At 42.1% G+C, this 16,898-nt stretch overlaps 1 protein-coding gene across 1 annotated transcript; it reads left to right on the top strand.

The window, feature by feature from the left end:
- Window positions 1-18: 18 nt before the first annotated feature.
- On the top strand, window positions 19-15,643 carry LOC138792601 (pleckstrin homology domain-containing family A member 3-like). The gene is made up of 8 exons (XM_069970217.1): window positions 19-294; window positions 5,190-5,306; window positions 6,409-6,564; window positions 8,372-8,508; window positions 11,867-12,037; window positions 13,515-13,558; window positions 13,660-13,808; window positions 14,093-15,643. Exons 1-7 carry the CDS (start codon window positions 240-242, stop codon window positions 13,781-13,783), a joined length of 804 nt encoding a protein of 267 aa, XP_069826318.1. The 5' UTR covers window positions 19-239; the 3' UTR covers window positions 13,784-13,808; window positions 14,093-15,643.
- Window positions 15,644-16,898: the final 1,255 nt, after the last annotated feature.

Below are 16,898 nucleotides of genomic sequence, written 5' to 3'. Positions count from 1 at the left end.
CCCACCTTCAGTCTACTAGACTGGCATGTAGTGGCATTAGACCACGCCCACTATATACACGCGGCGATCACTTTGAAATCTTATTGGTTAAATCGTCAGCCTAGTTCACGCACTAACCTTCTTCCTAGCAGCACAGAGACTCGGTTGTGTCTAGGACAAGCCACGCCCTCCTGTATCCCATTGGTCGAGCTGAGGCTACTCGCTCATGGACGAGATCGCCTCTTGTAGGGGGCGGGGCTATGAGGCTGCAGGACATGGAGGGTTCGCTGCTGAAATGGACCAACTACTTGTCTGGTAGGTGCTGTGCTGCAGCCAGGGACTGGGAGCTGGCGGGGTTATAGATACAAGTGCGGCTGTGGGCATCGCTGGGGTGGAACTTTATTTTTACAGGTGGAGAAATCCTTTTTGTAGGTGAGCTGGGACTTGTAGTTCTTTGTCGATGCAGCCTAAGAATGACATAAAATATAGCATGCTTCTGTATAGGCGTTTCCAAATCTATGGCCCTCCAGCTGTTGGAAAACTACAACTCCCAGCATGCCCTGATGGGCTTTGGCTGTAGGAGCATGCTGGGAGTTGTAGTTTTAGAACAGCTGGAGAACCTCAGATTGCGAAACGTGTGGCTATGGCCAATTCTCCATGACAGAGAGGAGTGATGTTTATGTGTATAGAGGCACTATGTACCTGAGCCATGCATGCCCCTGCTGACCCCAAGAAACGCCTTGACCCTACTGGAAATTTCTGGCTGACATTACAAACTCTAATTAGTCTCATATAATAATGGGATTTTATGGAGTGCAATTTTAGACCTTTTTTTTAAAAAAAAAAAAATTACAGTCCCCCCCCAATACTCCTCATGCCCACAGAGGAGCGCTGCCGCGTGCTCAGCCATTATCACTGCATAATGTGAATGATGGGGTCTTATCATAGCTGTATATGTTACAGTCTATCAGAGATTTCAGTCAATAGTTTTCTAGTTATAATAAATCTTTTCCCATAAATATATATATTAATCCGCTCAGCGCCTCCTGCTCTATAACATGATGCCAATAGCTGAGATAGCATTGTTATGCCGACAGGTTCCTTTTAATATTCTTCATATATTCCCTTTTCCCAATCCAGCACAGTGATGACAAATAAGAGCAACTTGTTACCCCAGCACCTGGGGCAGAGCCCAGATACTTACCCCCTCCTGCTGGTCCCGGTGCGAAAAAATCAACGCCCGGCGGTCTGCGTGCTCAGTGGAGCAGTGATTCCTATGGACGTCGGCCTCATGTCCTCTCATTTACATATCGAGCATGCAGACCGTAAGGCAGCAATTTCTCTGCAGCAGGACCAGCTTTGGAAGCAGGACGGTAGAAGGGGGTAAGTATCAGGGGCTCTATTGGGGGTCAGGCGAGGTCTGCCCCAGGTGCAGGGTCCACAGGCTCACTTTAAGTACATCTAAAGGACCGGCTCAAGAATAGATGTCCATTGCTCCTAAGTGTTATATCTTACAATAAACCAGGACTATATACTATAATAGTCAGTCAAGTAGAGTCCTGCACTTCTTCTGTAACTGCATCCAAGTTAGGTCAGAATCGGTAATAACTTCCTCTAGGTAAAAAGCCCAGCCTTCTATAAGTGGCTTTTCTGGTATTTCCGTCCCTATAAGAAAGAGAGTGTGAAATAGCGTTCTGTACTGTCAGACAGGTTCTCCATCTGTGTATTTATGGGAATGCTCTGTGACTTACCCCTAGAGCAAACATGGTTTCTTATCTATCTGTGCACAGGGTGATTTACACCTATCAGAGGTATAGGGAAGATATTTATTATACACGTTGGCAACACAAGGTATAACAATAGGCTTTTGTTTTTGTCTTTTCCCTTTGGCTTCTGGCTTATTTGGAATGTTTTGTTATTTGTGTAATCAGGAAGTTCTGACTGTAAATAGACATTAGGCAGATCCCATTAGTTATGGACAGATCTATTTTAATATCATTATTATTTTTAAATTATTGCTTCAATTAATTTTTATCAAGTCATGAAATTGATTAGTACTGTTCTATAATGACCTCCATGCTACTGCTGCTTTGGAAGGTGTGCAATAGAGATATAAGGGAGTTTGATCTTCCCCTTGTATATGCTGTGCATGGGAGATACTATAGTAGCTAGTCTATGCCCAGGGATAATCGAAAATTAGAGATGCTCACAGAAGAGAAGACAGGAGAGAAATGCTATATGTAAATTATATAATGTGATTCCTCATATAACCTGAAAAGCTTGTTGACAAGTGACTGATTTTCTGTTTTCCCACATTCTATCTATAGCTTCTCATTGGACATATACACTTCTTTTAAGAATTAGACAAACGGGCACTGAAATATAAATTTTAGGGTGCTGTAAGCTGCTTACAGCCTCTTGTTTAAATGGTAACTATCAGCAGGTTAGATAAATGTAGCCTGCTGATAGCGCCCTATTGCGCTGTAGGCTCAGAGGATGAATGTCTCTTACCTTCATCCTCTGCGCTGTTCCCGTGCAGTTAGTCTTTTACTCCTCAGTCCAGAAAGACTGCTTGGAGCACTGGGGCCCTATTAGCAGCACTGCCTCACCCCACAGCGCCAATCTACCCCTTCTAATGATTGACAATGGAGTGGGCAGGCCGGTTGGAGCTATGGGGGTGGGGCAGTGCTCCTAATGATCTTTCCGGACTGAGGCGTCAATGACTAACTGCATGGGAACAGCACAAAGAATGAAGGTAAGAGAGATACCTTCATCCTCGACGCCTCTTGTGCAAAAGGGGGCTATCAGCATGTTAGATCTGTCTAACGTTCTGATAGTTCCTCTTTAAAAAGTCACCACTCCTGACCTGTCTGTTTTATCAAATACATGCAATGCTCATGAAATAACAGTTCTGGAATATCTTTTCTTATAGCTCTGTGATGTGCCATTTATCTCTTATACTTATTAGAAATGTATGACTTAAAGGGGTAGTGCGGTGCTACACATTTATTCACTAAATAACACACATTACAAAGTTATACAACTTAGAAATGTGTGTTATTTAAGTGAACGGCCCCCTTCACCGTGTTTCCCCCACCCCTGGAAGCGATCGACCCTGGACGGCATCTTGGGTCGATCGCATCATCACCAAGATGGCGGCCGGGGTAGACAGTGATTCGGTGAGTATAATGCACCACACTTCCGGGGTTGGGGAAACAAAGGGAAGGGGGCCATTAACTCACATTACAAAGTTGTATAACTTGGTAATGTGTGTTATTTAGTGAACAAATGTGTAGCACCGCACTACCCCTTTAAAGGGAAACTATCAGCACATTTGTGCAAACTCCCTGTTTCTGTCGGCTCTGCCATTTTTGTGCTGTTTGATTAACAGCAAATATGCAAATGTGCTTCTTAGGAGCACTGGGGGATTTCTCTGCCCCAACTGAGCACCCCCCGCGGCGCAACCCGCGACCTCCTTCAGTAATGTCTTTCCTATAGATATTCATGTATGCATATTTCATGCCAGTCAGGAAGTGCACCAAAGACTGGCATGATTATGTGTATATAAATTCCATAGAGAAGGCATTACCGAAGGAGGCCGAGGGGGGTGCTCTGTGGGCCAAGAAACGCCCCCAGTGCTCCTAACAAGCATCTTTGCTTTAAATCAGACAGCACAAAAATGGTGTGGCCAGCAGAGAAAGAAGGGCAGCAGTGCAGACTGGTTCCCCTTTAATAACCAACTGGGTGTTACCAATGAGGTGTGTGTTACTGCACTGTCTGACACTGTCCAATCGGAGCTGAGAGTGCCAGACTGTGAAAGGATACGCCTTCCACTGGTAACACCCAGCTGGTTATTGAGTCATACACAATTCTAATAAGGATAACAGAGGAATAGTTCTGGAGTTAAGTGAGCGGTCCTTCTCTCTGTATATGTACATTTACCCCCAGCGAGCTGGTATGACTACTAAGGCTGGGTTTACATATATAAGTTGACATCAGTTGCGTTTTTTGCCTAAAAACTGACCACAACTGATGTCACAACTGATGCCAAAAATGCATCAGTTGTGATCAGTTTTTCTATCCGTCTTTTCATTAAAAACCATCAGTTGCCATCAGTTTCCATCAGTTGTCATCAGTTGTCACAAGTTGCGCTCATCAGTTGACATTTTTTTCCCCAGTATGTTTTCCTGTCATTTTCAATGGGATTTGCGGGGGAGCGCTCGGGGGCTATATACTAAATTGGGGGAGCTCACAGGGGGGCTATATACTACAAGGGGAGAGCGCACAGGGGGGCTATATGGGAGGGGGAGAGCGCACAGGGGGGCTATATGGGAGGGGGAGAGCGCACAGGGGGGCTATATGGGAGGGGGAGAGCTCACATGGGGGGCTATATACTATTGGGGGAGAGCGCACAGCAATGCTGTATACTAATTGGGGGAGAGCACACAGGGAAGCTAAATATTACTGGGGGGGCAACAGGGGGGCTATATACTACTGGAGGAGAAACAGGGGGGGTGATATACTACTGGGGGACCAAGGGGGGACTATAGGGGAGGGGGAGAGCACACAGGGGGAGAGATATGTTTATTTTGTGTTACTATTTGCCTGAACGCCGGATGCCAGAGCCGAACGGCATGCGTCCTGCCCGGCGAGGCATCCGGCGCTCTATTCGATTGAATTGGTGCGGCGCCGCATCACCGGAGCGGCGATCCGCCAGGACGCTGCAAGATGCATCCTAACGCACCGACGGTCCGGCGATGCGGCGGCCACTAGTTCACCGCCGCACATTTTGAACGATCCCATTGAAAACAATGGGATCAGTTCAAAGATGCGTTTCCCTCCGGCGCTTTTCTCCTGCGCCGGAGGGAAACGCCGCCGCACCGCTGGACATATGTAAACCCGGCCTTACACATGACTACTTAGCCCAGGATGAGCAAAGATTTACATTAATAAAAGAATAAGTTTCTCTGGAAATTTTCCCGGCCTATAAAATACTGGCTGCAGATTAGGTTCCCTTTAATTAAGTGATACAGTGGAAGAAGAGGAAATGACTGGGTGCTACAGGTTTAGTGTTATGTGCATCCAGGCACCCCCTGCTTAATATACCTTTTCTTTGTCTTCTTGTATACAATCACAAATGGCGCTCTTTATTTGAATACAAACTTTCACTTTATGCCATTTTGTAATGTTCTTCTCTACAATCTGAACAGGCTGGCAGCCACGTTACTTTGTGCTGGACCGAGGCATCTTGTCCTACTATGACTCACAGGATGACGTTAATAAAGGGAGCAAGGGCAGCATTAAGATGGCCGTGTGTGAAATCCGAGGTAAGATTTACTACTGCTTTATAATACCCCTTCAGTTTTCTTTTTATCCTAATAAAGGGATTCTTTAATTTTGATAATATTTTTTTTCCTAGCAGCGTGTTGTGATGGTCCTTTGTTAATCCTCTTGGATCCGTGAATAAATTAAGTGGGTGTCTTGACTATAGGATGTGTTTCTACGCAGTCTGACACTCTTTGTGCAGGTTGCAGTGTCAGACGGCATAGGACACGGCATATGCCAGGCATGAGGTACAGAGTCTTGCTTCCTCCCTGGCATACGCCAGCCGTATCGCCAACTCACTGCCATATTAGTAAACGTAACAAACACCATGCTTACCTCTCTATGCTCACCCGGTGTCCCAGTGCAGTTGCTGGTGTCCCTCGGTGTCTGTAGCCATCGTTAATTCTGAGACTAACTCATCTTGGGAGTGACAGCTTGCACAGACAATTACTGGCCACAGTCCTGTCTCAGTCAGTGATTGTAATATGATTAGTGATAAGTTTATCAATATGGCAGCAACATGTCAAAAATTTAAGAACGCTAGATAACCCCTTTTGCAAATACATTAATTTAGCAAATCTGCCTCCTTCTCCTGATATGCCCGCACTTTCCATCTCATTGTTGACAGCTCTTTGTCTTGGTTACCGACCACTACTCTCCTTTAAAACCAGGTGTCAGACCTATCCTATAACTTTGTCATCATAGACCTGTCTAGTGCATTCTGTAAATCTGTACATTTTGTAAAATTGCATATTACTCCCTGTAAAATCTTTGTTCTCGACACATCTGTATTACAGATGAGCGAACCGGGTTTGAGTCCATCCGAACCCGAACGTTCGTCATTTGATTAGCTGGGGCTGTTGAACTTGGATAAAGCTGTAAGGTTGTCTGGAAAACATGGATACAGCCAATGACTATATCCATGATTTCCACATAGCCTTAGGGCTTTATCCAACTTCAGCAGCCACCGCTAATCAAATGCCGAACTCTCGGGTTTGGATGGACTCAAGCATGCTCGATGTTCGCTCATCTCTAATCTGTATGCTAAGTTCTCACAACTTTTTTTTTTTTTTTTTTTAACTACTTCGGTCTCCTTGCTTGCAGTGCATCAGGGTGATAGCTGCCGGATGGATCTCTATATACCAAAAGAGCAGTGTTTCTACCTGCGTGCAGACAATGCAGCAGATAGACAGAGGTGGTTGGTGGCTCTAGGTTCAGCCAAGGCCTGCCTGGGGGACATCACAACTCAGAAACCTAAAGGTATTTATGCCTATTGTTGAGAATAGCTCAAATTGTATATATCTAGTTTTTATAGTGAAACACATCCTTTTATTCTATTCTAATCTGTTTCTACTTTCTAATTTAAATTTTTTGTGTTTTATTTTTTTCCCCAAATTATTATGGGGTCAGCCATCTTGCCTTAAATACTTTTAACAGCATTTATAGATATGATTTCCTGATCCCATCTTTTTTATATACCGTATTTTCCGGCGTATAAGGTGACTGAGCGTATAAGACAAACCCTGACTTTTAAGAAAACTGTCAGGGGTTCGCCTTATACACCGGAAAATGTTAACCCCTGCCTGATCGCAGTAGGGTTTACTAGCTGGAGCCCTGCTATGGTCAGGCAGGGGTTAACTGTAGCTAAAGACAACAATAAACTCACCTGTGACCTGTTCCCAGCAGCCGTGCGTCTCCTATCCCGTTCCTGGCGCAGGCATTGTCCGAAGCTCTCCCAGACAGCCGAGTGCTTCAGGAACTTCTGGAGCCTCTGTCATTTTCCTGAAACCCTCCTGGCAACCATGCGTCTCTGAGCTTCTCTGATGAGATGCTGGGCTGCCCGGGATAGCTTCGGGGATCTCACTGTACGTCACACTGCCTGCGCCAGGAACGTGACAGGAGACGCGCGGCTGCCAGCAACTGGTTACAGGTGAGTAGTATTTTTTTTTTTTTTAAAGTGGTCGCCCCATACAGTGGGGATGCGGCCATTTTTGAGCTCCCCCACCGTATTGGGCGGCTATACCCGGCGTATAAGACAACCCCCGACTTTTAAGAAGATTTTTCGGGGTTAAAAAGTCATCTTATACGCTGGAATATACAGCACTGGTGTCACCCTTTACTGTAATCATGTCTATAGATAAAGAGGAGACCACTGGTAAGAGATCTGTTCAGGAATTGTCATCTTATTAGGCCAAGTGGTTAGTGTGAAAACTGTACTTTATGATAATTTTATAACAGAGATAGTAATACAGAAATTTAGAAAAGAAATCACCAATAATTCTCTAATATGTGTCACGTAAAAATGCAGTTTAAACAATAGGTTAATCCAATGACACATCCCCCTTTAAAGAACGCATTCAGCATTGGCGGCTTGGATAGAAATTAGAGGCAGAACTATACAGTAATATGTTAGAATGTAAAGGATCCATGTTGTGCCTGCAGTCAGAGTCCCTGTAAGTTATTGTGTAGTTATCACAAGTAGTCACCTGAAATTAATATCAGGTCTAGCTGGTTCACTGTGAGAACGTAGACAAACTGGTTCAATCTGGTGCATACTGAGTGTAATAGAGCTCCAGATTGGAGCCACTCTATTGATTATGTGAGGGATTTTTTTACAGAAGTTTCCTGCACGTTTTACTTTAATTTCCCCGTTTCCGAGAAGCTGAAAATTTTCCATTCAGTCCACGATTTGTACAGCAGCCTCCCGCTATGTCCAATAGCAGCTGCATCGTGTATGGTTTCACTATAAATGCTTCACATCTGTCGGATATATTGGGATCCTTCTGTTTCCAGCTATATTTCTTTACACATAATCAGCCACTTATGTCCATATTTTACAACTCCTATTATTTGCATAAACCCACAGGCTCCATTCACATCTGCATGGCAGGCCTGCTCCAGGGGTTCTGTCCAGGCCTCCTACACCTTTGATGGTTAGCATGCAGTGCTGTTCCTACCCTTAATGACAAACATTGACAGTCCCTGACCACACCACATTATAAGACAATGGGGTCCATTGGGTTTTATTTGGATCATTTCATTCTTATCCTGTATCTATTTTTCCTAGATGTGCTGCCAGATAATGAAAGTCTTAGCCGGAAACTTTCAGAGCTGCGGCTCTTCTGTGACCTACTTATGGGGCAAGTGGCAGAAGTGAAGGAAGCGGTCACTACAGATGAGGCAGGATCTTCGCCTAATAAGGAGGTAAAAGCAGTGGTATATTACGCATATTACAGTACATGGTCACCATGAGTGTTGGTAGACAGCTGGAGGACACATCACACAGCTGCCTATAGCTTAAAAAGATGTAAATCTCTGGCCAATAAAATCCCCTTCCCCTTGCTGGAGCAGGGAATCCTGTTTTCTCAGTGAAGATCTTTATGATATTTCCTATGGATATATGGATTAAGTGTCTGAAGCAGTGATACTGTTTAGTGTACCTTGAGGAAAAAAAACAGGAATCAGCCCAGAAAGTATGGGAGAAGGTCATTTTTTTGTATCAACTCCACTCTCCGTGCCTGGAGGAAGAACAACCCCTAGAACACAGTCCCACTTGTGAGGCATGGGGGGGGGGGGTGGAAACATCATACTTTGGGGTGCTGTTCTGCAAATGAGACAGGACAACTTCACTGTATTGAATCGCCCCCTAGACCCCCCCCCCCCCCCCCCCCCCCCGTGACGTTGTCACGAAGGAGCTATCTCGGCGTCTGGTGCTGGCCGGCTTGTGCTCCGTAATGGCGCTGGTCCTGGCTCGGCATTCTATTGTTTCATTCTATTCAAAAGCAATAGAACAGTGATCTCATCGATCTATGCTGTATAACTATACAGCATAGATCTCTATGAGAGATCAGTGTGCATATACTGCCCCATGGGGGCTTCTAGTATATGTGTAAAAAAAAAAAAAAAAAAAAAAGTTGTATTATTAATAAAAAGCCCCCTCCCCTAATAAAAGTTTGAATCATCCCCCATTTTATAAATAAACAAACATGTTTGGTATCGCCGTGTGTGTAATTGCCCAAAATATTAATTTATCAAATTTCTGATCTCGCAAGGTAAACGGCGTAAGTGCAAAAAAATCCCAAAGTGCAAAATTGCGCATTTTTGGTCACATCAAATCCAGAAAAATTGTAATAAAAAGTGATTAATAAGTCGCATATGCACAATCAAGGTACCGATAGAAAGAACACATCATGGCGCAAAAAATGACACCGCCCCATAGACCAAAGAATAAAAGCGCTATAAGCCTGGGAATAGAGCGATTTTAAGGACCATATATTTGTTAACAATGGTTTAAATTTTTTACAAGACATAAAATAAAAGTTATACATGTTACATATCGTTTTAATCGTACTGACTTGAGGAACATATATTTTACATGTCAGTTTTTCCATAGAACACACAGCGTAAAAACGAAGCGCCCCCCCCCCCCCCCCCAAAAAAAAAAGAATTGTGTTTTTTTTGTTGTTTTTTTTTCGCCGTGCATATGATTTTTTTTTTCTGGTTTCGCACCATATTTTATGCAAAAATTCAGCCCGTCATTGCAAAGTACAATTAGTAATGCAAAAAATAAGGGCTCATGTGGGTCTGTAGGTGTAAAAATGCAACTGCTATGGCCTTTTAAGCACAAGGAGGAAAAAAAAGGAAAAGTGAAATACGAAAATTAGCCTAGCCAATCTCCAGACCTGAACCCAATAGAAAATCTTTAGAGAGAGCTGAAACTCACTGTTGCCCAGTGACTACCCCAAATCCTGAAATATCTGTAAAGAGATGTGTATGGAAGAGTGGGACACAATCCCTGCTGCAGTGTGTGCAAACTTGGCCAAGAACTACAGCAAACATCTGACCTCTGTAATTGCAAACAAAGGTTTCTGGACCAAATATTCAGTTCTGTTTTTCTATTTTATCAAATAATTATTTTAATGCAATAAAATGCTAAATAATTATTTAAAAATCATACAATATGATTCTATAGGATTTTTTTTTATAGATTCCACTCTCAGCATGCCGCCTTACATACAGTACATAGGAAAGAAACTGCTGCACTATCTCATCCCTTTCTTTATCTTCTAGTCTAGTCACTGTAGACAATTCTGTAGAAGACTCCACTATAAACCAAATGTGCAGATTTGCCCTGGATCCTGGTTCAGATTGTTTCCCTCAGTCTTTGTTGTCTCAGCACTCAGGTTTCATGTGATCTTTGTTACACTTGTCAATTTGCTCTAACAGTTTTGTATTAAACACTATTGTTAACGAACCAGTTTATGCATGTCACTGGTTTTCCTACATTGTATTGAAAGTAACTTAATGACCCAAAATAACAATTGGGTAAATTACATGTTTTGCATGTTTTTACATTTTTATTTTCTAGAATGTAGAAAAGCGGCTAGAGTGTCCATGGGACCCCCACCGAGTCCAGGATGTCCACGTCAAGACCCAGCTGATGGACTCGCCGGTCAGCTAGTCAGTGACTTAGGTTGGACGCCGCTCCTGTCTCTGATTGGCTGAGCAGCCAGTCCATCAGCTGGGACAGGCATTTTCCGCCGTCATCACAACACAGGGGAAAATCCCTTCCGGCGGGGGTCCCACGGTCGCTCCAGCCAGTCACGGGGTGGGGTAAATTACTTCTTGAATTCAATTTTCCCCCTCCCCCTGCAGGCTGACGGCTCTTAGGGCCCTATTACACGAACACATTATCTGACAGATTTTTTTGAGCCAAAGCCAGGAATGGACTATAAACAGAGAACAGGTAATAAAGGAAAGACTGAGATTTCTCCTCTATTCAAATACATTCCTGGCTTTGGCTTAAAAAATCTGTCAGATAATCTGTTGGTGTAATAGGACCCTTAGAAAATGCCAGACTTCTCCTTATACATTTATTAATAAAGTTATATAATGTTTATTATATACAGAGTGAGACAAAAGTCTCAGAACGCCCTTTTTATTTCAGAAACAAAAGAAAAAATGACATATCTGAATATCCCAGCAAGTAATGGGTTAGGACCTATGGATTAGACTATGTCTGGAACATGGCCACCATATTGGTTAAAGGGCAAGTTTTTACCCTTGGGAAGGTGGTCATGTTATATGTCAAAGAAGACCAGAATCATTTCGGAAATCAAAGGTTGCTTTCTGTTTGGCTGCAGCTCTGTGTTCAGCACCACAAACAACACATTGTACACCTTAAATAGCTGTGCATCATAGGGAATGTTCCTAATTTTTCCTTGGACTTAGTAGAACAGTGGTTGTCATTGATTTATATTCATTAGAAGTGTGATAAGTGAGGGTATTGTGGGAGCAAGCTGTTATCTGTTGCATAGCAGAAAGAAGCAGGAAGAGTCAGCAATGCATTTGTAACTTGGTCCTTTAGCTATGCCATACATGTCTCCCATTCTCCTCTGTAAGGGGTATTCAAATGAGGTGGTTTTGATACTGTTTGGAGTCATCCACTGTAGATCTATGTCTCCAGCATTGTCCAGTTCTTTTCTCTCTGTTACTCTCATGGTGCAAAACTTTCAAAATATACTGTATGTAAAGTCTTGGGATTTTTTTTCTTCTCTTTCAGAAACTTAATACAGCATGCTCGAACCTACAAGGAACCTGCTCTTACATCTGTTCTACTTTAGATGAATGTATAAAGTACATCAACACAAGCCTGCATCTCCATAAGCAAGATCCTCCGCTGCCAGTGTTACCAGGAGATGTGGTTGGCACCAAGCTTCCCCAGAGTCGAAAGGTATTGCTTATTGGTTATGTGGTAAAGTTTCCAGGCTTCTGCAGTCTTAGGCTTACACCTTATTAGGTCTCCACAGAGTAGAGGGCCACGTTGTATGTACACATTGTATTTGTAAGCTTGAAGATATCGACAAAGGAGAAATACCTAAAGTATTAGCATTAGTAGATGCTATTAGTATTAGTAGATGATTTAAGCAAAATTGTTCAACAAAGAGAAAAGCGGATTCAATATATACAGGGTGGTCCAAAAGTAGGTGGACAATATGTGTAATAGGGTTATGAAGGGAGAGATTTATCAAATATGGTGAAACTGGCTCAGTTGCCCCTAGCAACCAATCAGATTTCACTTGTCATGTCCCACAGACTCTTTGGAAAATAAAAGGTGGAATCGGATTGGTTGCTAGGAGCAACTGAGCCAGTTTTGCTTTACACCATGTCTGATAAATCCCCCCTTCATAACCCTATTATACATACTGTCCACCTACTTTTGGACCACCCTGTGTATATGTATGTGTGTATATGTGTGTGTGTGTGTATGTGTATATATATATATATATATATATATATATAAACAAAGCAAGTGAAGGACAGCATCTCCAATGCAAATATACAAAGCAAGTGAAGGACAGCATCTCCAATGCAAAAGTGCTCTTACTTTATTGTGCCAGTTTGCATAAAAATTACAACGTTTCAGCTCTCTACCTCGAGCTTTTTTCAAGCATAGAAAAATGCTATGCTATGCTTGAAAAAGGCTCGAGGTAGAGAGCTGAAACGTTGTAATTTTTATGCAAACTGGCACAATAAAGTAAGAGCACTTTTGCATTGGAGATGCTGTCCTTCACTTGCTTTGTTTGGATACGTTGGGGATAGGGGTCTAATCCCCTGAGGACTGTGCATTCCACATCGTGGTACCGCGGCTCCAACCTTTTGTGAAGTGTATGTGTATATATATATATATATATATATATATATATATATATATATATATATATATATATATATATATATTTATTTTATTTTTTTTAGTTGTTTGTCCCTTTCACACGGGCTGATTATTGTTAATGAGTGTTCCTAGAAATGCTCATTCGGCCAATAATCAAGCCATGTAAAAGTGACACAGATCAGCTGATTGTTGGGAAAATGCTCGATCTTCGGCTGAACGCATCTTTTGGCGACAGTAAAAATGTATTAGTGGCCAAACGTCTCCCTGTGTAAACAATACATTTATATATTCGCTGCACAGTTAATCGTGCCTTCTAAAGTCACTGCAAACGAGCGGCGGTCTTGCTTATCAGCGCTTGTTTGTGGCCGCGGATGGCCAAAGATTGTTTCATGTAAAAGGGCCCTAATAGTGGGGGCTGATTTTTGAACTGGTAGTTTGTTGGTTAATCTTTGTGTCCTTCTTTGTATGCAATTTCCCTTTTTGCTTTTATATTTTTTTTTATTTATTCATAAATGTACTTTTTTATTTTACTTAGGTAAAACGTTCTCTCAGTCAGCCTGCTGAGTCAACACCACCAAGGTGAGCAGGAAAATATAGGTATATAGTGTGCTAAGAGGCCCTCCGTAGTTCTAAATAATTGGACTAATGATCTCAATGTAAATGTGGCGTCTGTCTCATAGGACTCCCAGTTCCCCTCAGCAAGGTGATGGATTTACTGTCGTGAAGAATCTGGAACAAATGGCAATGAGGTTACATTCCCAAGAACGAAAGTATTTGGCATCCAGTAATGGAACATCAGGATGACAGTCTTAGTCCAATGCTAAACCAGGTAAGGGCCAGAGGTATACAATGAATAAAGGTAGACAGATCAGCTGCTATTGCCCCTGGGAAGAGAGGGGCTAGACCAGGTAGGCTGTGCTTATGTGTTCAAGTAAATAACAGGACATGACACAAACCTGACAGACTCATAATAGAGCAGAACAATGGAAACAGCAATGCACATGTGATCCAGGCCTGCAGTTGGTGCCATCAGTAGCTTCTACGGGGCAGTTGATGCTTATTGATTGACAGCATGATCTTCAGTTCTTAATACATTTTATTTCTCTTTTACAGAAATATTGGGACCAAATTCTAACATTCCCCCTTGTGTGAAAGGTACTTTGAAGATCTTCACAAATTCTAGACCTTTCCCACAGAAAACCTGGGCAGGAAGTTTATAGTTGTATGTCCGCTGTACAGTACTGTGCTAAGGGAGTGTGCAATGAAGCTGGTAAAACTGTATAATATATCAAATGTTAATACATAATAAAGTCTACTTTTATATATTTCTAGAGATATTCTAAGAGTAATTGTTGAATTTCATGTACAGGCATTCAAAAGAGAACCTTTAGGCCTCTTTCACACTTATATACATATTTTTTTGTTCATAATTGCAGATACGCAGTTAGTAAGTAACAAAGTACAGTCCCATATGTTTCAATGGCCCTATTCACACATCCATATTTTTACAGATTTGTGATTTGGCACGGACACACACCAATAGGAGTCTATACAATCACCATAATTTGCAGATGTTACGGATGTAGCGTCCGCAAAAAAAATATGAATCCGTTATTCTAGCTAGTGTCATCATTTTGACCATTTCTCCTTTTTTTTTTATAAATATGTTCCACTTTTTTGCATTTACAAATATGGATGCATTACAGATAGATTTTTGCGGACCGTGGACAAAAAATTGTGGACATAATATATGGTCTGCAGAAAGAAGGAATGAATAGAATATAACCTTATTATTTCATAAACACTAACATTAATACATTAGTCTACCTTTGGGATAAGGTGTCTGGATTTCAAAGGTAAAATAAGGCTTATTTTTAATTTTGCTAGGGTTAGACATATGGCATGACATTGCTCTGACTTTGTAAGCTGTAAATGCCAGTGTAGTTGGCAGGAAAGGGAAAAGGAGGGGGGGGGGGGCTGCAGCACTGCCCCCTCAAGGACCCAGCAATCTGTTGCTTGAGGCAAGATGCTCATCTTGCCTCATGACAGATGCGGCCCTGCACATAACTAAAAGTCTTAACACACAAGTTGTCCCATTGCTACCAGTGTGGCTGCACTTGCAAAAGAAAAAAGCCTGTCATGCACTAGCTATTTGTACAATGTACTGCAGCGGTACCTTATCCACTTAAATGGTACCGTGCTGCAGTTTCCTGCCCAGCAGGAGGCCTGGAGTGCTGTTGGGAAGGAAACACTGAAATGGGCCCCAACCAAAAATGATATGCCATCAGTCTATAGCCTAGAAGAACCCTATTTAAATGGGATAACTCAACAATAGCTTGTCTATTGGATAGGCCATCAATCGCTGAATGACGTGGTGCCAACCAACCTGGCACACTTGGTTTTTCTGCACAGCCATGGCACAGGGATGTAAGCCATATACTTAACCAGAAACCATGACTCTTTGAGTAGCGATAAATTTCCATTGAAGTGAAGGGAACCATGCTGTTGCAAGAACTGTTGATTGTTGGGGGGGTGGCCTATCTTATAATGGAAATAAGGGTCATATTGCTATGTAAGTTTGGCCTACTGGATAGCTATGTATATGTGATAAAGCTGCCATGTTTTACATATTTTATATGAAGAATAAATGAACAATATCTCTCAGCTGAGTGGTTACTTTGTTACTTTTGGACAAACAATCCTTTCAGTTAAAAAAAAAAAAAAGGAAGCATTGTTTCCCAGTGTTTGGTATTACATTACAGCTGTGAAGAAGCCTGGCCCTAAGAATCAGCCGTCTGGTCATACCAGGACACCTTGTGACACAGGAGGAGGAGGTAAAGAAAAGGAATTACCTTGATCTTGGCAGAGTGTATCCATGAGAATGGGAAATGTCAGAGACAGATTTAATCCTCTTTAGCTTGCAAATGCCATTAAAAATCATGACATTGACAATTTAATAAACCAGATACCAGTTCAATTACTTGATAGCATCAGCAGCCTTTATAAGAGGAAAAGAAAGCCCATAGATTTTCAAGCATTTCAGGAGAATGCTATCTAGTTAAATAAATTCTGATCATGTCTTCAACTCCAGTAAATCCCGTGCCAAACCAGCAGGGTTGTGTCCCAACCGGGACATCAATCCTCCGCTGCTGCCTGACACCAAAATCTTTACTTTAAGGGGCCATACGTTTCTCTTACTGCTTCCCGGAATTCTTTATGGGTCAATCTAATAGATTAAACTCCAGTCTGATAGACTGTGCCGTGGGCTCCAACAAAGCTGAATGCTTTATATCATACAGATGCTGTAAAATATCTAGCACTGTAACGTCTAGAGGACATAGTATATTGGGCAGTAAGTGGTCAGTAAAAATCTTTTGGGACAGCAGTGTCTACTTTTACTATTAGGTGATTTCATGTTGCTTCATATTTTTCATTTACATGGACTAATTATGTGTTGGTTGTATAGCTGATAAATGACTATCAGTAATCTGTGTACTATCCGGAGCATTGATTCTTGGTTACTAGTGTTCTATTAGGATGATAGAAATTCATTTATTAGATGGTCGTAACTAACTAACTGATAATTTCCTAGAGGGCAGTATATGAGCACAAAAGGCTTCAGGATGCTTTATGTTAAACGCTACAATACGTCACTGTGTTGGGCTTCAGGCCGCTCTTAGTGTCTCTGTTATACTGCATTCTATTTATAAGATGCGCCCTGTTATTCCACATTTATGGTGTCCGTTTGCCCTATGCGTTGGGAAATCACCTACAGCAAATTCGTTCATTTCCATTTTTCTATTAAATGGGATAGCAAACACCTCTCACTTATCCAAAGAGCAGACTACAGAAAAAAGTGGTATACACTATTTTAGCATGGGACTCTATGTATGACTGATGCAACTTAGTAGTATCTGTC

Source organism: Dendropsophus ebraccatus, chromosome 5 (genome assembly GCF_027789765.1).
Source record: "Dendropsophus ebraccatus isolate aDenEbr1 chromosome 5, aDenEbr1.pat, whole genome shotgun sequence".
Taxonomy (NCBI): Eukaryota; Metazoa; Chordata; class Amphibia; order Anura; family Hylidae; genus Dendropsophus; species Dendropsophus ebraccatus.
Note: the sequence above shows the minus strand (reverse complement) of the source record. Positions and strands in the feature narration are given on the sequence as shown.